General features: G+C 57.9%; 1 protein-coding gene and 1 long non-coding RNA gene across 12 annotated transcripts in view; one reads left to right on the top strand and one right to left on the bottom strand.

Annotated features, from left to right (window-relative positions):
* Positions 1–2299: 2299 nt before the first annotated feature.
* Positions 2300–19039, bottom strand: UBTF (upstream binding transcription factor). 7 transcript variants are annotated; one of them, XM_070479671.1, is made up of 21 exons: positions 18951–19039; positions 15225–15349; positions 13541–13716; positions 12892–12975; positions 12645–12800; positions 10201–10265; positions 9810–9930; positions 9343–9453; positions 8864–8997; positions 8556–8697; positions 8224–8265; positions 7972–8085; positions 7714–7869; positions 7176–7310; positions 6907–7017; positions 6403–6491; positions 6111–6300; positions 5304–5351; positions 4911–4982; positions 4672–4815; positions 2300–4585 (listed from the first exon to the last, which is right to left on the bottom strand). In XM_070479671.1, the coding sequence occupies exons 2-21, from the start codon at positions 15280–15282 to the stop codon at positions 4460–4462; spliced, it is 2274 nt and encodes a 757-aa protein (XP_070335772.1). In that variant the 5' UTR covers positions 15283–15349; positions 18951–19039; the 3' UTR covers positions 2300–4459. The 7 variants fall into 7 exon arrangements, with proteins under 7 accessions (XP_070335772.1, XP_020729076.1, XP_020729077.1 ...); XM_020873417.2 differs by lacking the exon at positions 18951–19039 and adding an exon at positions 18265–18667; XM_020873418.2 differs by lacking the exon at positions 18951–19039 and adding an exon at positions 17800–17956.
* Positions 19040–19275: 236 nt separating this feature from the next.
* The window catches only part of LOC110124777 (uncharacterized), a 29679-nt gene continuing 27975 nt past the window's right edge, over positions 19276–20979 (top strand). For all 5 annotated transcript variants that reach the window (XR_011492374.1, XR_011492375.1, XR_011492373.1 and 2 more), the window contains exon 1: positions 19276–20389. This is a non-coding gene — a long non-coding RNA (uncharacterized lncRNA). The remainder of the gene's footprint in view (positions 20390–20979) is intronic.

The following is a 20979-nucleotide window of genomic DNA, read 5'->3' as shown; positions in this document are numbered from 1 at the left end:
AGAGAGGTTAAGAGGAGCATTCTAGGGAACAGTTATGTATATAGGCAGAATGCGTAGAGGCCTGAGAAGAGTGTGGTGTGTTTGAGTCTGGGATGGTTTGTGCAATTAGACTTGGCAAAAAGAGGCTATATATAATATACAATACATATATATATATATATATATATATATATATATATATATATATATATATGACATTATTATGGGTCATTCTTATTCCCTTGGCTGTATTGCACAGCATGCGGGATCTTTTTTAAAAATATTTTTGTTTATTTGCCTACACTAGGTCTTAATTGTGGCATGTGGGACCTTTTAGTTGCAGCATTTGAAATCTTTGTTGCAGCATGTGGGATCTAGTTCCCTGATCAGGGATTGAACCAGGCCCCCTGTGTTAGAAGTCTTAACCACTGGACCTCTAGGAAAGTCCCCTAATGAACATTTCTTGATTTGTCAAATGTATGTTATGTATGCTCAGTCGCTCAGTTGTGTCCGACTCTTTGTGACCCCACAGACTGTAGCCTGCCATCGTCCTCTGTCCAGGCAAGAATACTGGAGTGGGTTGCCATTTCGTCCTCCAGGTGATCATCCTGACCCAAGGATCAAACCTGTATCTGCTGCATCTCTTGTATTGGCAGGCGGATTTTTTTTTTTAAACCACTGAGCTACCTGGGAATAGGTTCTGGGATTACTATAATGAATGAACACATAAGTTGTCTCCACCAGCTAATCCCATCATAACTCCAACATATCTCAAACTGAATGTGTTGGTTTGGGGAGATAGACAGTGAACAGGTAAACAAATACAGAAACAAGGGGACGTAGGAGAAGGCCCCTCTAGAGAGGGTGGTCAGGAAAGGCTTGTGAGGTGACATTTGAGCCTAAGTCTGAAGGATGAAAAAAACAAACTATCTGTAGTGTTGGGGGAATGGCATTTTGGGCAGAGAGAGCAAATCCAAAGGTCTTGTAGGTATGTTTGAGCAGCGAAAGACATATCCCTTGGTTGGATCCTTGTGAGTGATTAGGGAGAGTGGAGTGAGGGAAGGGAGAGGGAAAACAGAGGCCAGGCCTTGAAGGGTCATGGTAAGACAAGGCAAGTTAGAAGTGCAGAAGTTAGCAATTTGTTTTTAAATGATAGCTCTGGTTGCTGTGTGCAGAATGGACTGTAGGGGGCAAGAATGCAAGCAGGAAGATGAGTTTTAGGTTTTTGCAGAGGATGAGCAATGGTGATGGCCTTGAATAGGATGGGGATGTAAGCAGGTTTGACAGATTTGAGAGAGACAAGAAGTGGAACAAACAGGTCTCGGTGAGCAAATTTCACCTCCCTTCACTGAGAGATGAAATAGGGAGAAGAGTTAAGGCTGATACTAATGAGTAGATGTTTAGTGCTAATCTGGGGTCTTGAGGTACCTGCAAGATATCCCAGAGGATATCTGCTTTGCAGGATATCCCAGAGGATACACTGAAGTCTGTACTGGTCTGCAGCTTCGAAGAGACATCTCTATAGAGGCCACTTTTTGGAATGGTTACTATGGGTGATAACTGGAAATTCATAGAGTGACTTGACTTGAACACCTGTGATAGAATGAGGAGGAGGAGCCAATGCCAGCAGAGTAGACCAAGAAGTCAAGAGACATGTAAGTGTCCACTGGGTGTAATTATGAACATATTCTCCTCAGGGGAATAGTGAATGGAAGGTGAGGAAATAGAACGCCATGAGGGGCAAGGAGCTTTTCAGAAGTTTGGCAAAGAGTGAGAGAGGGGTGTGGGGTAAAGGGAAAGGTCTTCAATGGGCCTGGGTCTTTAGCCCTTGGTGGTTCTGGGAATCCAGCCAAGGCCTGTGGAGGGAAGGCTGTCTTCCTTAACCTCAGAGAGTGAGTCATCTTGGCCCAGCCCACTTCCCATCAGAGGTCTGGGTCATTTAGGAAAGTCTTTCCTCACCCTGGTGAGGCTGAGGGCTCAATGATAAGCCCTTGCATGACCAGGGTGAACCCCTGACCCTAATGGTTCATCACCTCCATTTTTCAAGGCAGTGCATGCTGGGAGAAAATTTGTTTTCCAAATTCTCAGTCCTTAGTGGTCTAACCACCTAAGTTAACAAACTGAAGTGAGAAAGTGCAAGAACAGTAGCACAAAACAATGTGAAAGTAGGTTGCTATGGAGCCTTCAGGAATGAGGAAGATGGTTCTAGAAAGAAGAGGCAAACAAGTTGCCTTCAAGGGTCTTACCACACTGAGCCTGTTGGGTCACCTCTGCCACCACTCCCACTTACTGAGTCCATTGATCAGACAGCAGTCAAATCTTTGTGTTTTTACTTTATTGTACAAAAAAAGGGAAAACAAAACTTCCACAGTTGGCCTTAAGCTTAGGCAGACACCTCTAAGCCATTCCCTCCCACCTCCCATGATACAAATTCAAGTTGTGGTTGTTGTTGAAACCTACAAAAACACTTCTTAAATATTAGAAAAAAACGGGGTGGTGGGGGGAAGAGCAGGGATCCTCCCACCCCAGTGCCAAAATGCACTCAGAGTGACCTCTTACAGCACCCACACCCCCACCCCCACAGCCCTGTTTGTACTGTAAGAATTTGTCAATTTTTAAAACGGGGGGGGGGGGGGGGGGGGGGGGGGGAATTGCCCCATTCAAAGTTGTTTTTAAATGAAAAACACATTCCACTAAAACACAACAGCGCAGGGGCACTCTGCAGGAACAGGGAAATGGGGCTCTCTGCAGGGGCTCTTGGGAAGAAATAGAACCTACGAACCCCTGTACCTAATTCCAGGAGCAGGAGAAAGAAAGGGGAGTGGGGAGTAGGGAGTATTCCCCACTAGCTCCTCCCACCCCCAGCACCACATCGGAGGCAAAGCAGATTATCTATCTGCCTTCCTCTGTGAGCAGGACCCACCTTTCCCACCACACCTCCCAGACAAGAGTTCTTCCCTCTTGCCTTTCGTTCAGAGGGGGAGGGTGGAAAAGCACAAACCCCCAATTAAATAGGTCACTGACATGATTGTTTAAACATTTTGTGATCAAAAGCAACAACAAAAATTAAACCCACAGAGACGAGGTGGCTTGGCTTTTTGAGAGTAGGAATCAGGGTTCCAAAATCTGGGGGATGGCTGGGAAGGGTTAGAACAGCTGTCAAAGCAGCTTTTGCAGACCTCTCCCTCAGCTGTGGGTTTGGAGAGATGGGGTAGGGAAGGGAGCTGACCTGAGAAATCAAAGGAAATGGGGGTGGGGTAGCTGGAGGATATGCGGGGGAGGCAGGAGGGGTGTATAAGTTAAGAGCTTCCAACACATCTCTTGAAGCCCAGGTTCAGAGCTGACAGTGGCTGGGTGACCCCTCAGATGAGCTGGAGAGGCCTTTCCCACCAAATCCAATATTTAAGGTTCACCTGGCCTGTCCCCCTCCCCACTGTCCTGATGGATACTGGAGACTAGCAGTAGCGCCAGTGGCCCTGGCTGAGGGAAACCAGCAGAGGAAGCACCAGAGTGGCTTCAGTACCCCGAACTGAATCAGAGATCAGGCAAAGCAGAAGATATGGAGAAAAGGGCCACGCCAACCCATCCCCACCAGGGGCAGTGTCTCCATAACCCTCAAACCCTTTTACATTCTCTTACACGCACAGATACACGTGCCTTTGCACACATCCACAGGTGCACCCACGCTATGTACAGGCCACACGCACACACACATGCCCGCACGCGCACGCACACACACTTCTCCATACACGTCAAGACCGTTTTTAAAAAGCCCCAAACCTACCCTCTAAACCCTCCCTCTCCCAGAAATGACAACAGAGACGGCAGCCGAGATCGGTAGGAAACGTCTCGTTGACAGCTCAGAGCTTAAAAAAAAAATATATACACATATATAAAAAACACTTCTGCCCCCTCCCCCCCGCCCCCGTAAGTGGGTCCAGGCAGCTCCTTCCCGCAGGGGGCAGGGAAGAAGAGGGCCATGGGGCAAGGCCTATTTCTCATAGGCGCCCACCCTCCTCTCCCATGTTCCCTGCCTCCAGTTCCAATGTAGGGGTCCAGGCTGCAAGCCCCTCTGGAAAGAAAGGGGTCTTCCTCAAGCTTCCACCCTGCCTTGAGTCGGGCTGCAGGTGTAGGGGGCCTCACTGAACTCTTTGGGACCCCCGTCCCACTCCCGGGTCCATTGTCCATGCCGGAAACCGCAAGTGCAGAAGAGGGGTGGGCTGGGCCAGTCCGGTGGTGGCTCAGTCTGATGGGTACGCTCCCTGGAGGGCCCCCCAGGGCTGATGTCTCTGAGGCCGCAGAGTTCTGGCCTGGGCGCCTCCAGCGCCTACCTCCCCCCCACCGTGTTTTGTTTTTTTTTTTTTAAAAAAAAGAAAGAAAGAAAGAAAGAAAGTGGGGGAGGCCAAGGGGCAGGGGACAGAACATGGGGGAGAAACAAAGGTGATCAGTCGGGGAGGGGAGCCCCAGGTAGGGCTGAGCCTCAGTTGGAGTCAGAGTCCGAGGAGTCCCCCGAGGAGGAGGAGCTGGAGCTGCTGCCCTCGGATTCGTTGTCCTCATCCTCGTCATCGTCCTCGTCGTCATCCTCATCCTCATCGTCCTCCTCATTCTGGGAGACAAGGAAAGTGCAGTCACCAGGGGGCCGTCCTGGCAGCACGCCCCCCCACCCTCTCTGCCATGCCCCATCCACCCCACCTCATCTCCATCCTCGCTCTCATCCTCGCTGCTGGACTCGGAGGAGTCCCCACCATCCTCAGAGGAGTCCCCGTTCTCATCATCTTCCTCCTCATCATCCTCTTCGTCTTCATCCTCATCCTCTTCATCTTCATCCTCAGACTCCTGGGAGGGATGGAAGCACATCAGTGGTCCCTGCTATGCCACTCCAGGCACCTCGAACACCCCCACCCCAGCCCCTCCTGGGAGGGGCTCCTTACCGACTTAGATTGCAGGGCAGTCCGGCTGGACTTGGGGTTCGGGCCTCGCAGCTTGGTCATGTTCTTACGTTTCTGTAGGAGGGGATGGGGACATGGGCAAAGGGAGTAGCCAGGAGTTCTGTGCTGCTCCCCCCAGAAAGTGAAAGTCGTGTCCGACTCTTTGTGACCCCATGGACTTGGGCTCCTCTGTCCATGGGATTCTCCAGTCCAGAATAATGGAGTGGGTAGCCATTGCCTTTTTCAGGGGATCTTCCCAACCCAGGGATCAAACCCAGACCTCCCAAATTGCAGGCGGATTCTTTACCATCTGAGCCACCAGGGAGCAACCCCCTAGCCCCCACCCCCGCCACAAATTCCCTCCTTATCCCAACAGCACCCTGCTCCCAGACTCACATTAGAGATGTACTCTTTATATGCTGCACGTTCCTGGGGAGACAGACTCTGGGGGAGACAGAGGAGGAGGTGAGGGCAGGAACATGACCCAAACTACTGCTGACTGAGCACACTGGTCAAGCGCCAGGCAGTGGGCTCAGCTCTGACCATCATGCCACCTGCACCCGTCCCAGTCTCCTTGGGTCTCTGCAGAGAACCCTAAGGACCTGAGAACACAGCTCAGTATTTCTGCTTAAGATGCTCCAAAGCCTATTCTAAGCTACCCCATCCCAAGACTGTTTGTTTTCATGTCTGTCCTGTGCTCTATCCAAATAGAGGCTCCAGAGTCAGGGCCTTCCTCAACTCAGAGAAGCGCCCCCAGATGACTGCCATAGCGTGGCTTAATCACTTCTCCCCAGAAGCCAAGCCCAGAGCCACTGGGCTCTGCCAAGGCAATCTGGGGCTCACCAAATGTCTGGAACCCTTAAACCCTGCTATTTCCCCTGGGACCTTGGCCAACCCAGCTGGGTGGCTGGGGAGGACATCGGTGACTCTCCCCACTTTACAGATCTGACTGCTTAAGCAAGGCACAGAAGGGGAGCTCAGAGGCTAGGGGCTGAGCCAGAGTCTTGGAGACATCCCCTGGTCCCAGCTGGAGGGCGGAAAAGGCAGTCTGATTTGGATCATCCTACTCCCTGGCTGTGTGACCTGGGCTAAGTTACTTCACCTCTCTGAGCCTCAGTTTCCTTATCTCTGCTGGGACGCTGAATGAAATCATGAATGCAGACCAGCCAGCATGATGCTTCCTAGGGTCCCCTGCCCTCTCACCTTGACCCAGAGGTCCAGGTTCACTTTGTACTGTTTCTGCTGCTCCTCGGCCTGCTTCTTGTAGTGCTCCTTCTGGCTCTGGGAGATGCGGTGCCAGCGGCTGCCAATCTCCACCATGCGCTCCTTCAGCGGCAGGTGGTTCAGTTGCCCGTTGGACAGCAGCTCCTGGGAGAACTTCTGATAACCATTCCTGGGAGGTGTGGGTGTCACAGGAGGGTCAGGACACCAACCAAGCAGCCCCTCCACCCTCACCCTCCCCACCCCGAGGATGGACTCTAGCCCCCAGACTCACATGGGAGGTTTCTTGGGTTCTCCCTGGAATTTCATCTTCTTGGAGGAGTTTGCAGCAGCCGGGGGTGCCCGCCTCTCACTCAGCTCTCTCTATGAGGACATCCAGAAAGGTCACTTATCCTCTCTCCTGCCCCATACCTGCAGTCCCTAGCTGACTCTCCTTTTAAGTGCCAGGAAGAAGGAGAAACTGAGGCACAGCTAGGGAGCAACTTCCTAACAACTCAGGCCTTCGTCGGGTAGGTCCTGCCGTCTGAAAGTGCTTTCATAATTGCACTCACGTGATTGGTATCCTCACCCTCATTTTACTGATACAAGACTGAGGCTCAGAGAAGGAAGTTAAGAGACTTACTCAGGGTCACACAACCCAAGCCGGGACTTCTGGCTCCAAGTCCCACACAGTAAGGAAAGCCGCCCACCCGAGAGGGTGCTCCTGAGTTTTTAAGTGGGGGGAGGTGGCCCCAGCTCCATCCTGCCCCACTGAGCTAACCAGAAGCCCCTTTCCCACCTCGTATCGCTTTTGGTCTTCGGCTGCCTTCTTAATCCACATCAGTTTCTCCTTCTTTTCCATGTTGTTCCAAGTCATCTCCATGGCTTTCAAGGCCTTCTCCCGGTCATTCTGGGGACAGAGAAGGGTGTCAGAAGTGGGAGGCGTCACCTGGGGCTGCTCACCGTGTGGGCAGTAGCAGAACAACCCCTTTCTGAAGAGATTTATGGTAAAGCAACTACTGATCCAGAAAGAAAGAAAAGGAAGACCTCTTTCCCACTGCCTGCTACCTTGAAGCGGGCCAGATAGTCGCCGATGACACTCTGTTGCCAGATCTCCTCGGCTCTCTTGGGCGACTCCGGCAACTTGCCCGGCTTCCTCTCCGACTGGGCCTTCAGCGCCGCCTCCCGGGCCTTGTACTTGGCCTGCGGAGGGACAGCAAAGGCGTCAGCCTTCCGACCACCCCCAGGGGGCGCGCACGGCCCGTCCTGCAATGGAAGGTTCTCCCCGCAGCCGCCACCAGCAGCCGCCACCAACGGCAAGGGTGGGGTGGGGTGGGGCGAGCGGAGGCGTGGGCTGGTGCAGATGTCTCCAGCCAGGGGCTCAAGCCGCCAGCGGCCCTGCTCCCCAGGGAGCCCACAGCCCACAGCTGACAGCTTCCCGCCTTCCGGCTCGCTGGGTTCCCAGCCCCACCATCTGCGCTCAGGCTGCTGTGTGGCTCACACCTCACACACACACCCGGGGCAGGCTGAGGAAGTGCAGCTAGCCCCCAGGGGAGAAGCGGCCCAGACTCTGCCTGGCAGCCCCCTCTGGTCTGGCGAGCCTGACCTTTTTCTTCTCCGACAGGTCATTCCACATGCGGGCCAGCAGGCGGGTCAGCTCGCTCTCTGAGAGCTCGGGCCGCTCCTCCTGCAGCTGCCGCCGCTTCTCTTCCGAGAAGATGAACATGGCTGACACGGGCCTCTTGGGCTTCTCCGAGCCGCCCTTGTAGATGTGCAAAGAGGGTCGGGGTCCACGGGGTGCTCACGGGGAGCCCCGCCTCTTCCCTACCACCCCACCTGCTGTTTGGTCATGTCCCCTGCCCACCTTGCCCGCTTCCTGGGAGGGCTTCTTGGAGGCTGGGCTGGTGGCTTGCTTCTTGTTGATGTTCAACATCTTCTCTTCCCCCAGGACCCGCTGCTGCTCCTCTTCAGGCAGGCTCTGATCAGGGAAAAAGAGGAGGCAGCACGGGGTTGAATGTGTAGTCCCCAGGCTGTGTCTGTGTTGTCCTAGGGGCCTTGCTCACCAACCACCCCCTGCCCTCTCTCTGCCCACTGCCCTCCCCGAAGGAACACTTACCTCTAGAAAACGGAGCAGGTCCACCTCATAATCCTTCTTTTTCTGGGAAAGGAAGGGGAGTCAAGGTCAGTCGGGGGCAGCCTCGCTGGAGACCTCCTATGCTCCAGGGACAAACAGTAGCCTCTCAGCAAACCGTCCAGAGCCCGGCCAGGCCCAGTCTCCCTCCACAGCTGGCAGGCATGAGCCCCGAGACCTGCCTTAAGCAGCACAGACGCTAAACCGAGCACACCACCGCGTGGAAAGCAAGGGCCCAGGGTCAGGCTTCGTGCTGCACAACCCCAAGGTTCTCCCGGAGTCCCCCTGCCCCAGGGCTGCCTCCTGCCCCAGCGCACCTGGTCGCACTTCTTGTGGTAGGCGTCCTTCTCCTTCTGGGAGAGGAGCTTCCACTGCTGGCTGCATAGCACCATGCGCTCTGTGCTGGGCACGTCCTTCATGTTGGCCATCAGCTCTGCGCAATACAGCGAGTAGCTGTTCCTGTCACAACCGGCAGCAAGGGAAGAGCGTGCCTGTGAGTGACGGGGGAGGCCCAGGGCAGCGGCCTCCTTACTTGCAGAGCCAGGGCCGAGGTCCTTCATCAGCCCGGCTCCCTAGCTGCCTGCCGGCTCGCTCCCCCATCCCCCAACCCCAGGGCAGCGCTCACGGAGGTGGCTTGGTGGGTCGCCCATCAAACTTGTCCTTGAGCTGGCGTTCGGCCTTGGTGAGGGTGGACTTGGTGATGCCCTCCTCACTGATGTTGAGCTCGGGGTGCTTCTGGATATAGTCACGCATAATCTCCTGCAGAGTGAGGTGGGAGGGGGACGGAGGGCAACGGGGTGTGGGGTTAGCCGGGGCCGGGGGGGTGGGGGAGAGCCGCTGGGGAAGGGAGGCAGGGAGCCAAGCTGGGGGGTGGCCGTGCATCTGCTGTGTCACACAAGACGTGGTGCCCTGCCCTGCCCTAGCCTGAGATCTCATGGGGGGGGTGGGGCGGGGAAGGTAAGGGCAGAGGTGAGGGGCCCAGAAGGCCCCTCCCTCAGTGACGAGAGGGGCAGTGACCGCCTCCCGCAGAGTGCGGAGGCCGCAGAGTCAGAGGGCAGAGGCTCGTGAAGAGCCGGACGGGGAGGAGCGCAGCGGAAGCCTAACCTCGTACTCCTTCCGCTGCTCCAGGGCCTTATGAATCCATTTCAGCCTCTTTTTGTCCGAGAGCTGAGACCACTGCTTCCCCAGGGAGTCCTTCACCTCCTTCGTAGTGGCCTGCAAACCAAAAGCCGTCAGACACACGCAGGCAGCCAGGGGGAGGGGGGAGGGGAAGGGGAGGGGGACACAGAGGCCCCCGCCCCCTCAGGCCACAGGAGGTCACGCGAGTGTCCCCCACGGGCCAGGAGGGGAAGGCAGAGAGGCGGAGAGTCCCGCCTGGGTGCAAGGGGACAGGCTCGCACACGCACACACACGCACTCACACGCCAGCTGGCCCAGGCCCTGTCCATGCAGCCCACCCCTGGGGAGGGGCCTCCTCTCCTGCTCCCCGGCACCGTGCCCGGCCGACCCGGCGCGGCTCCCCCCTTGCCACCACCGTGCGCCCTCCCCACCACCCCTTGGCCGGACACTCACATCTGGCCGCACTTTGAGATACACCTTCTTCTCGTGGGTGTACCACAGCTGCTGGGGGGTTTTGGGCTTCTCGGGGATGTCCGACTTCTTGGCATTCTGGATTAGGTCTGGGTGATCCTCCCTAGCCAGGGCGCAGGGAGCGACAGTCAGTGGTGGGGGAGGGGGTCCTGCCAGGGCAGACCCCGGCTAGCTGGCCCCCTCGCTAAGGCTCCTTAGCCCATTAGCTGGGGCCAAGTGGACCAGCGGTTAGCTGCCAGTCCCTGCCCCTGAGCCTGAACCACTAGGGTCTACAGGTGACCCATCCATCTTCCATTCCTCAAGGGTGGTGAGCACCAGGATCTGACCCCCCTCTCCTGCCACACCCAGCACCCTGTGGCCTCCTCTGCCTTACCTGAATCGGGCGAGGTTTCGCTCGAACTCCTGTTTCTCCCTCTGGAAGTCCTGAATATATTTCATCTGGGGGGAGGAGGCGATGGGGTCATCCATGACCCAAGAGCTGAGCCACAAACCCCACCAAGTCCTCCTTGCTAGCTATTTTGCTTCCCTGTTGGTGATGTGTATGGAGGATGTCATGAGTGGGGGGGGGGAAGGTGGTGGCCTGCCTTCCGGTGGGGTGGGGGTGGGGGTGACTCTGTAGCCCAGACACGAGGAGATACAGGGGTCTCCCAGGACACATCCCATCCCTTCCCTTAAGAAAGGGAGAGTCCCAGGACGGGGGTGGACACGTGGCATTACCCAGTCACTCGCTAAGCAGTGACAGTGCTGGGATTCCCCGAGATACTCCCCCCTCTGCCTTTCCCCAACACCAAGGAAACCCCCAGTGAGGGAGTCAGGGGAGGGTGTAGGCCTTGCCTGTCACTTGCTCCTTCTCTGTCTGTGGCAGCCAATAGTAGTGTGCCCTCTCAGGTGGCCCACAGGGCCAGGGGCAGGCTGAGTCCCATTTCTAAGGCACTGAGGAGAGACTTAACTGACCGCAGCCGAGTGAATTCTTGTCTCCTGAATCTGGATTTTTTTTCCCCCACCTGCTGCCTTTGGGTCCCTGGTTGTCCTTGGCAATCCTGACGCCATCCCCGCCACAACCCTGTCATGACCACTCTCCCTGCCTCCAATGCCTTCTTCCAGGTTCTTGGTTCCCTGTGCCCTCCCTCCCCCAGCCCAGTCCTTCTCCTCTCCGGCCTGGCTTCCCTTCCTTCTCTCAGCCTGGTCTTCCCTTCCCACCATCCCGTCTCCATCCCTGCATCCTTCCTGCCTCCCCACACCCCTCCCTCTTGGACTTCTTTTCCAGCCTGTCTCTCCCTTCCTCCTCTACCTCCCCTTCTTGCCCCAGCTCAACGTCCCGCTTTCCTTTCTCCCTCTTCTTCCCAGATTCACAACCAGAATAGCGCTGGAGGCGGCCAGGGACACATGCTGCTTGAGCCCAACCTCTGCCTCTCATCAGGTGCGAGAAGCTAGGCAGCTCTACTTCCCTCTGAGGTGTCCACAAAAAAACCGAGAGCAGAGCCCTGCTTCCTTCACTCCAGTCTCAGCTCTCCTCTCACAGAAACGGCAGCTTTCAGAGCCAGAAGGCAGCACCCAGATCAGGTTCACCCTCCACGCCTCAGATCAAGACCAGGCCCAGAGGATGGAAACGACTTACCGAAGGGCACACACACGGCGATGCAGTGGCAGTCAGGGGAACAGGCCCACTGTGTCCCCTAGGCCGGCACCCTGCCCACTGGACCTCGGAGTTTCCCCTGTCCCACCCTGGTCCTAAGACCCTCTGCCTCTCCCTCTCACCCTGTGGGAACGTCTAGGTGTTATGTATACAGTCAGCTCTGCAATGGCCCCATCGGAAGGGTCAAGAATAGCTCCAGCGATTTGTACTCCGGCTTGGTTCAGGCAGCAGCTGCAGACAGCTGGATGGACCCAGTCAAGCGAGCTCCTTTTTTGGGTACAGGACCAAGCCATGTGAGCCCAAAGCCAGGGTGTGCAGACTAGGACAAGGGCTATTCCCAGGGCTGGTGCCCTCCCGAGAGCCGGCTGCCTACAACTGTCTCCTCTCCAGCGAGTGTGCCTTCTTGTCTCTTCTGCTGCCCCTCACTAGCATCTCTCCCTGGCTCCATCTCACCGCACAGTATCTCCTGTGCGTCTCTCTCTGCCCACCGCCTCTGGCTCTTGTCCTACCTGCAGGCTCCTCTGATGCTGTGCTGCCTGTTTCTCCCAAGGACCACAGGACCTCACTGTGCTGACCATGTCCACCCCTGCCTGGGAGGCTGGGGCAGCCTCTGCCCAAGGTTAATGGGCTTGACGATCTGGGACAGCACGGGGCCACAAAGGACAATGTGTGTAAGGGGGAGGAAGTCCATGTAACCTGGGGATGCGCCTGTTACCTGCCCAGAGAAGACGGCTAGGCAGGGAGCCTGCGCACTAAACCATGGTCCTGGGACACGACGCCCTCCTGCACCCCAGTTCCTCTGACCACAAAATCTGGACCACTCAGTCTCCTGGAGTCACCTCTATGAGCATCAAATGAGACCATGTGGGGAAACGTCAGAAGTGAACAGCTGTGAGGCCTAACAGTGAGGACATGCGTGTGAAAGAATGTTATGGGTGTCTGTCTTGGTCATGGTTACGTCTGTAGCGGTGCCCACACCTGAGGGTGTGTGGGCCCAGGAGGCAATGATCAGGTGGGCTCCCCAAGGCCCTACTCTATTCTGCTGACCCACCCATGCCCCTGATTCCAGGTCCCTCAGTCTAAGCCCTTGCCACCCCCCCACCCCCCCCCGGCCAGATAACCTACACCATTCCAGCTTCTCCCCACCTCTTCCCTCCGTGCCTTAGCCCCCCGCCCCCCACCTTCTTCTTCTCCGGCAGTTCCTTGTATTTCTTGGACAGAATCTTGGTCAGGTCCAGGTTACTCATCTCCGGGTGAAGTTTAGCATACTTGGCCCGCTTCTCCATGAAGAAGCGAAAATAAGGGGTCAGGGGCTTCTTTGGGAAGTCCGGGTGTTTCTGGAAGGAGGGACAAGGACACGGTCTAGGTGAGACTGTTCTTTGGGCCTTGCTTCTCTGAACTCTCGTGCTCCTCCACCTGGAAACTCACCTTGAGTTTTTTGCCTTTGTAAGGATTTTTAACGTGTTCCTGAGCATCAAGGATCAATTCTGTCAATGTACGGAACTTTCTCACCTGGAAGAAGAAAGAAGGTGAGGGTAAGGGGAAGCGCCGAAGAGGGGAATGCCACCCAGGAGCGTAGCCTCGCTTTCCAATAGGCCTTCTCTATTTTCCACTAGACTGAAGTTTATCAAAGGAGAAGGGCTGGGGTCAAGAGCGACACAGCTCAGGCTGCGCTGATACCCAGGCACTGGCCCATGTTTACTGTAGAGATCCGGGCAGTCGGTACATATCGTAGGAGAGCAACAAAGTGACCACCTGACCTCAAAATGGTTGTCCATGTCAGCACCTCATTCAATCCCCAGAACAGCTCAGGTGACAGATGCTCTAAGATGCTCTAAGACGGTAAGTATTCAAGACCACATAGCTTAGAAAGTAGCAGAACTGAGAAGTCTTGGCCAGTGCTGTCAACCGTGCCAACTCCCGAAATGCACAAAGGCGACCACACGAGCACCTTGCCTGGTCTCTTTCCTTCCTGTTTATAGACTTCTGTTTCATCTCCCCAACCAAGAAGGTTGAAGCAAGGGTAGGTGGAGATGTGTGTTCGAATGTGTTGGGGAGGGAGGGGGAAATCCATTACCTCGTTAGAAATCTCCACCCATTTCAGCTTGCACATGTCTCCAGAAAAGTCTTTAAATGCTACTTTTTCCCAGTCCATATGTGACTCGGTGGTTTTGAACTTGGAGCTGTCATTGGATGGAATGTTGTTCTTCATGCATTCCAGCAAAGTCAACATGTCTTCCTGGGACCAGCGGTCTGGGGAAGGGTAAGAAAGGCCATTATGCCTGGCTCATGCCAGCCCCAATCCGTCCCAGTCCTTAAGCACTCAACCCTTCTCAGAGCATCTCAGACCCTTCAGATGGTTATCTCCCATCTGAAGGCACAGACAAAACATGGCCTGGCCCTAAGGAAAAGCTGTGGCCATACAGATTAGAGCAGGGACTCCAGTCCAGACAACATCACGCCTAGAAAACCAGACTTGGACTCAAGTCTGGCTTACTTCAAAGCTATTATCATTTCTAACGTGCCAGCCTGCCACAGGTTACAATTTATCATAGGGAAGAGGGGAGGGGAAGGGAGCTACAGTGATTTGGGACCCTTTTGGAGAACAGCTAGCTTACTGCAGAAGAAAGGGAAACAAGGAGGCCACACACCTAAACGTGAAGCTAAATTCAGTCCCAGTTCTACATGGCTATCCTAAATGTGCAGACTGAGGCAGGGGTGTGGGCTGTAAGGAAAACCCACGCCAATGTTTTGCTCTAGCATAGATGGAGACTAACATTAGAGACGTGAGTATTCCACCATCCTATCCTCTCAGAAAGGACCAAAGGAGACTTTGGGGCAAGTAAAACAATGGTAGAGCCATACAAGGCAGCTATGAGGCAAAGCCAGCAGGTGGGCAAAAGGTGGGCCCTGCTCCAGGGCCACCCCCACCCCTAGAATTTTGAGTTGCCTTCTCAGCCCAATCCCCCATGGAAGCAAAAAAGAAAAAAAAGGAGTCTGGACCAGCTATTTCCAGCCACTGAAACACAGATCCATTGAGGGCTCTCTGGAGGGGGCGACTGGGGAAGGTGAGCTAGGAATGATAGCTATCCAAGGCTAGGAGTCAAAAGGGCTCTTGCATTCACATTTGGTCACCTGGGTCAGGGTTTTTGCAGGAGGGTCACATGAACCCATAATCCTGTCTCCTCTCAGTGCCCCACAGGCATTGCCAGATGCTCAGATTCATCCTACCCACCCTGCCACCCTACAACTGGATCCCCACTGGATGGGGTAGAGTATAGTTAAGTATGTTTGAGGTCTCCAGCCATCAAAACACTCTTTCTCTCCAACCTGCCTCACCAAAAACTATGCCCTCTTAATAACAATTAAAAAAAAAAAAACAACAACAACCCTGAAAAGCCTTCCCAATCCCTCTTATCTCCCCCTTCCTCCCATATCCCTTGTCTCTCCTCTCATTCCAGGACACTGCTGAGGACACACTCGAGGTGACTGGGAACCCCAGAAGGAAGACTTGAACAGGCCTCCTCCTCCCTAACCTGGGGGGGAAATGGAGTGTGAAAAATAGTTTGTAGGTTCAAAGCCAAATAATTTCGGTTTAGCCAAACACCCAGTGTGAGGGGTGTCTGACAGTCAAGCGGCTTCCTCCCATTTCAGTTCAGTGAACCCGAATAGGAGAAAACTTTTAGAAGGGGAGTGGGCCTCGCAGACCTACGTGAGAATGGAGCGTTTAAGTTAAAGAGGGCTGAGGGTGGGGCTCCTACCTTGGCCTTTAGGGGCGGCCATTTCCAGGTCTGTGGGGCAGTCGGCTTCTCCGTTCATTCTCCAGCCGTCCAGCCACCTCCTCGGTCGTGCTGGCCAGGCAAGCCGGGGTCAAAGCCACCTCACCCTTTAGAAGAGACACCAGTCCCCACTCAGGCGGGCTGAGAGGTGGGGGACTGTCTATCACTCCCTCCCCGAAAGGGGAGGGGGACATAACCCCACACTCTCAGAGGGACCCAGCCAAGACTCCAGAAGACTTGATGAGTTGGTGGGGGTAAGAGTGCACTCCTGTAGCTCCTAACCCCACCCCCAGCCCCTGCAGCCTCTACAGCCCCGCTCCTGGGCGTGCGCCCTCCGCTGCCCACGCGAGACACTGCTTCGCGCTCCAGCGCGCAGCGAGCGCCCGCCCTCCGCCCTCCTTCCCCCACCCCGGCCAAAAAAAAAAAAAAAAAACTCCTCCTCTTCTGTGCGCCCCGCCCCGGGGAGGCCCCAGGCTGGAGGGCGGGGGAGGAGGAAGGGCGGGTAAAGGGCGCGCGCGGCCGCGGAAGCGGGCACGCGCCGCAGTCTCCTCCTCCCGCTCCCCCCGGCCGGTTCCCCCCGCCTCCGCAACCCGGCGGGGACCCGGACGCAGCGCAGCCGCCGCCAGCCCCGGAGCGCAGCGGCCGCACCGCCCCCGGGGACCGGATCCGGATTCCCTACGCCCTCCCCCTCGGGCACCCGACGCCGTTCCCACCCGCCACGGCGGGCAAGCAGCCGGAGAGAAGCGGCCTGGCCTGCCCCCCGCCCCCGAGCCACCCACCCCGGCCAGAGGCGCCGCCACCGCCCAGCCACCCCGACGCGCACGGAGGAGCCCGGCGCAGAGGCGCGACCACGGCGGGAACCGCCGCCTCCTCCCCCGAGCCTGCGGCCCAGCCCCGCCGGCGCCCCCGCCCGGGCCTCCGGGGAGCCGAGCCAAGGAGAGGGCGGGAGGACGGCGGCCGGGAGGCGGGGGAGCAGCGCTCACCGGCCCCGCCGCCCCCTCCGGCGGCCGGCGAGAACTGCGCCTGCCGGCTCGGAGAAGCGCGGGCTCCTCCGCCCGCGGCCGGGGCTCGGCTTGGGCCTCGCTTCCTGCCCTCCCCTCCCCCGGCTCTAGGCGTCCTTTCCATTTGCCCTGGTCCTCTCTCGCCCAGTTCTCTGCCTGGAGGTCGCCCCGGATCTCTTCCGGGCGTCCACCGCACCCACGGCTCGCTCCCCGCCGCCTGGCCCCAGCCCCGACCCTGCGCGCGTCCTCAGCCGCTTCGGTTACCCGGCGCAGCGCGGCCTCCGGGCTTCCCGCTCCGGCGGCTCCCTCCCCGGCTCTGAGCGGCGGCGCCCTCCCCCGCTCGGCCGGGCACAGCCGCAGCTCCCTCCCGCGGCGGCAGCGGCTCCTCCTCCGGGCGCGGCGGCGGCGGCGCTGGGGCGGCGGCTGCTGCTGTGGCGGCGGCGGCTGCGGCTGTGGCTGCTGCCTGCTGCTCCTCGCGGCGAAAAGCACAAAGCACAGCGCCCTCCGCCTGCAGGCAGCCCGCCCGCCGCCCGCCCGCCGGCCCCGGCCTCAGCTCGCACACCCCCCGCCGCCGCCGCAGCCTCCGCCGCCGGAGCGGGGAGGAGGAGGGAGAAGGGAGGAGGAGGAGCGGGAGGGGGGGCGGGAGAAGCGGGGCAGCGAGCGCGTCCTTCCCCGTAGAGCGCACACCGACCCCCGGGGAGCGAGCGCCAGCCCGCCCGCCTCGCCGGCTCCGCTCCCTCCCACAGCCTGCCCGGGCGGGCTCCGCGGGGGGCAGCTGGGAGGAGGGGCGGGAGCTGGGGGGACCCGGGCGGCCGAGGCGGAGGGAAGGAAGGAGGGGAGGGGGGTAGTGGTGGTGGTGGTGGTGGTGGCGGCGGCGGCGGCGGCTGCTGCTGCCGCCGGGGAGGGGGGGGTCGGGGCAGGGAGACACGCAGCCGCCCGGATGGCGGCGGGGCTCGGAGCCGAGGCGGACGGGCGGGCGCCGAGAGCGACCTCGCCAGACCCGCCGGGGAACTAGCAGGCTCGGCCGGCGCGGGAGGGAGGGCGCGAGGCGCGACCGCAGAGAGGGTGCCCGGAGGGCCCCCCGGCAGCTGGAGAGGCTCCGGGGGTGTCTGCAGCCCGGCTCCAGAGCTCTCTCCTCCAGCTCAGATTCGGGCTTCCACTCCAGCCCTCGCCCGCCTCTTGGAGCGGGCAGTTCGCGCCCACCCTTATCCCCGGAGCGTAGCCACCGGCTTGGGGCGCACGCAAGCCAATCGCCGTGCCAGGCTTCGGAGCCTGCCTCGCTGCTAAGCAGCACACACACGAAACTTTAAAAAAAGAAATCCCTAAAAAATGTCCTCTTTGCAAGTTAAAACAGAAAAAAAAAAAAATCTTCTTTGCTCTTTAAATCCCGCAAACGGCGAGAAAGCGACGGGCTCCGGCGGAGGAGCCGCTGTGGGAGCTGGTTCAATCCAGCCCGGCATGGCTCCCCAGGCCTGCCCGGGCGCATGGAGATCGGCGCCGCCGCCACTCGCAGCAACCCCTCTCCCCCGAAATCCGCGGCGCCGGGGCTCACTTACCGAGCGTGTGAATGGGAGCACGGGCCAAGGGCACCTTAGGGGTGCGGCGGGCCGAAGAGCTGAGCCGCAGCTCCGCCGCAGCCGACGCCGGGGCAGCAAGCCGCCAGACAAAGCCCGAGATGGCGAAGCGGAGCGACGGCTAATGGCGAGCCCCACGCGCCGCGCTCCGCCCGCCCCGCTCCGCCCGCCCGCCCGCCCGCCTCGGCGCAGCGCAGCGCCGCTCCGAGCGCTCGCCCGTCAGAGCCGCCTCGGCGCCGCCGCCTCCCGGGCCACCCCGGCCTCGCCTGGCCCCTCCGCCTCCTCCGGGCGACTCAGCCTCACCCCTTCCCTCCCACCGCGCTGGGGGCTGCACGAAAATAAAAAAAAGAAAAGGAAAAATGCTTTTCTTTTTTTTTTTTCCCCCTCCCTTTGGCAGGGCGGGCGTGTTGAGACTTTCGAGTCTTTTTGCCCCCAGCTCGCACTCACCTGCGGAGCCGCCGGGAGGGCTGGGGGTGGGGGCGCGCGGGGCTGGAGCCGGCGAGCGCGGGTTGAAAGCTAGCCAAGCTCTGCAGCGCCCGACCCGGGCGTATACGCCGCCGCCAGTCCCCGCAGAGAAATCGTCCTCCTACCCCCGCCTCCATCGCTCTGCGTTTCTCTTCCAATCAGCCGATCGCTTGGCGGCTCCTCCATTCTCCGGCCAAGCCTGCTGCCTAGAGCGAGCTCCACTCCTCCATCTGCTCGCCCGGCTCCTCGCTCCCCTGCCGGGGCCGGCGAGGCGACGTGGGGCCGGAGGGGGATTTGCGAGGGAACCTGCCGGCTTCCCGCTCCCATTGCTCCCTCCCTGCTGCCTCCTCCTTCTCTCCTGCGTCTTTCCAACTCTCCCCTGTCGCCACTGGTGTGTGTCTGAGTGTATGCGCGGGTTTCTTTCTTTCTTTTTTTTTTTTTTTTTTATTGCTCTTTGCTTTTGCAACCCTGGAGCCAAAGCAGGGTGGGGGGGAGAGAAAAGGGGGGGAAGGGTGTTACCAAAAAAAAAAAAAAGCAAGCAAGAAAAGCTCTTAGGTTTGCAACACATTGGAAAACCGGGGGAGTGCCCCGCCTCGTCCGTTCTCGGTGCCCCGCGAGGGCCTTCCGGGTTTTAGAGAGAACCTCTCGCTATTCTCAATGCCCCTCACCTCCTCCGAGTTTAGGATCCGAGGAGTCCGAGCAAAGAGTTCTCCCCCAGGGCCATAGCAAGGGGGTGTCAGGGTGAGAGTTGGGGGCAGTTTTCAAGAAGCAGCAACCATCCGTCCCACCCCCTCGTCGGTAGCTGGGCCGCGGGAGTCTGGGTTGAGAGCAAAAATCCCGGTGGGTTTAGGCGAAGGGGATTCCGGGGCGAAGCGGAGCCGCGAGATCTCGCGCATCTCCCCTTCGGTCTCTGCCTCCAGTCCCCAGCCTGCTCCCCCTTTAATTTTTAGCCCCCCCCTCTCCTTTAATCTAATTTCTTCCAACTCCACCTTTGTTGTTAACCGGCGTCACGCCCGGACCAGCCAATCCCCGGCACGCTATCAGCTTGTCAAAAAGGCTTGGCCAGCCCTGGGAAAGCAGGCCGCGGGCGCTGCCCCCCCTGCCCCTCCTCCCCCCGGCGGCGGCGGGGAGCCGCGAGGGGAGCCTGGCACCCCGGCCTCGCCGCCAGAGCCGCAGCGGGGCAGCCTCCCCGTAGGCCTTCGGTCTCCACCATCCTGCGGGCCGGAGATCGAACGGCCTGGGCGCGACCACCGTCTACCCTCCCACTGCCGTCGGCTGCGGTTGTCTGTCTCTGCCTCTCCACCAAGAAAGGTGCATCTGGACGCAGGAAGCCCGAAGACAGTCTGAAGAACGCCTGCTTCCATCAGGCGAGCCTACGGTTTGGGCCTTCGCTCCGGGGCGGCGCCATCGCCCCCGGCTCCAGGGATGCCAGTCTACCACAGCGGCACTGCCAGCTGGGCCGCCGACCCCTTTGGACTCTTCCCCTGTCACACAGCCTTCTCCATCCGCACACCACGGCCTCGCTGCTGCTGTAATTTCTCTTGTTTCCTGGGAGAACTGAGAGTCCTTTCCCAGGACTTCCACAGCCCACATCTGCCACGTTTCACAAACCGGGAGGAAAATCTTGTCAAGATCTGGTGTGTCTGGATTTTTTAGTGGGTAGGAGGGGCCGGTTTACCTTGTTGCTCATGAAGCTTAAGCTTCAGGCCCCTCATCGCAAGCCCTGTCTTTACTTTTGATTCATCATTTGGTATTATTTTTGATTTCCCCCTCCCCGTCCCCACAAACCTAGTTCTGCCCTTGGAACCTACAAAGAGGGCATTTTGTGAAGGACCAAGCCATGTCACACTGTACTTAGAACCTGCTGCTGCTGCTGCTAAGTCGCTTCAGTCGTTTCCGACTCTACGCGACCACATAGACGGCAGCCCACCAGGCTCCTCGTCCGTCCCTGGGATTCTCCAGGCAAGAACACTGGAGTGGGTTGCCATTTCCTTCTCCAACTTAAAACCTGCAGGGAATGACTTTCTTGTTTTGACTTCAAAACAGCAAAGGTTTTGGAGTCAGAAGTCCCAGGTTCCCAGCCTCTGGGCTTTCCCACCTAAACAGTGTGAGTTTGATTAAATCTCTTCATCTGATCCGAGCTTTCTTGTCTGTAAAATTAGAATAGCAGTCCTATGTTCTCTGCTTTTCTTGCCAAGGGTTGGAGGGTTGAGTAAGATGATGTATGTAAAACTGTAAAATACTCCACAATGTCACTTGCAACATTTACAATGGGAGACACTTAGACCCCAAGAAAGTTCCAAGTCTTCCACACAGATCTAGTGTCCAGGTGTCCTGGCTCCTGGCCCTGAACTTCTTGGCTAGGCCAAGGAGCATTTCGGTAAAGTGCTTTGGAATAAAAGAGGGTGAACATGAATCATAAGAATGATTATTATTGATTTTTCGTTCCTTGGGCAGCAAAAATCATGGCTGGCACTCTTCCCACTTGGAAACTGACTGGCTTGTTTTACATCTACTGCGTCTCTGGTGAGGTCAGGAGTCTAGACTTGGGCTATGGGCCCACGAGCTATGGGCTATGGGCCCAGAGCATAAGGGAACCTACCTACCCCCCTCTCCCAATTCATTCCCCCCTTGCTCCCAGTTTTCTGCCCTGTGCCTCCAAGCAGAGCCTCAGCATTCCACAACCCCAGCCAGGCT

Source organism: Odocoileus virginianus, chromosome 17 (genome assembly GCF_023699985.2).
Source record: "Odocoileus virginianus isolate 20LAN1187 ecotype Illinois chromosome 17, Ovbor_1.2, whole genome shotgun sequence".
Lineage (NCBI taxonomy): Eukaryota > Metazoa > Chordata > Mammalia > Artiodactyla > Cervidae > Odocoileus > Odocoileus virginianus.
Note: the sequence above shows the minus strand (reverse complement) of the source record. Positions and strands in the feature narration are given on the sequence as shown.

Excerpts from the sequence above, each read along its gene's own strand:
- UBTF (XM_070479671.1), bottom strand. The coding sequence starts at position 15,282 with ATGAACGGAGAAGCCGACTGCCCCACAGACCTGGAAATGGCCGCCCCT. Across the intron at positions 10,266-12,644 it reads AACTGCCGGAGAAGAAGAAG|ATGAAATATATTCAGGACTT; the intron begins GTGGGGGGCGGG and ends TCCTCCCCCCAG. Across the intron at positions 9,454-9,809 it reads ATCTCAAAGTGCGGCCAGAT|GCCACTACGAAGGAGGTGAA; the intron begins GTGAGTGTCCGG and ends TTTGGTTTGCAG.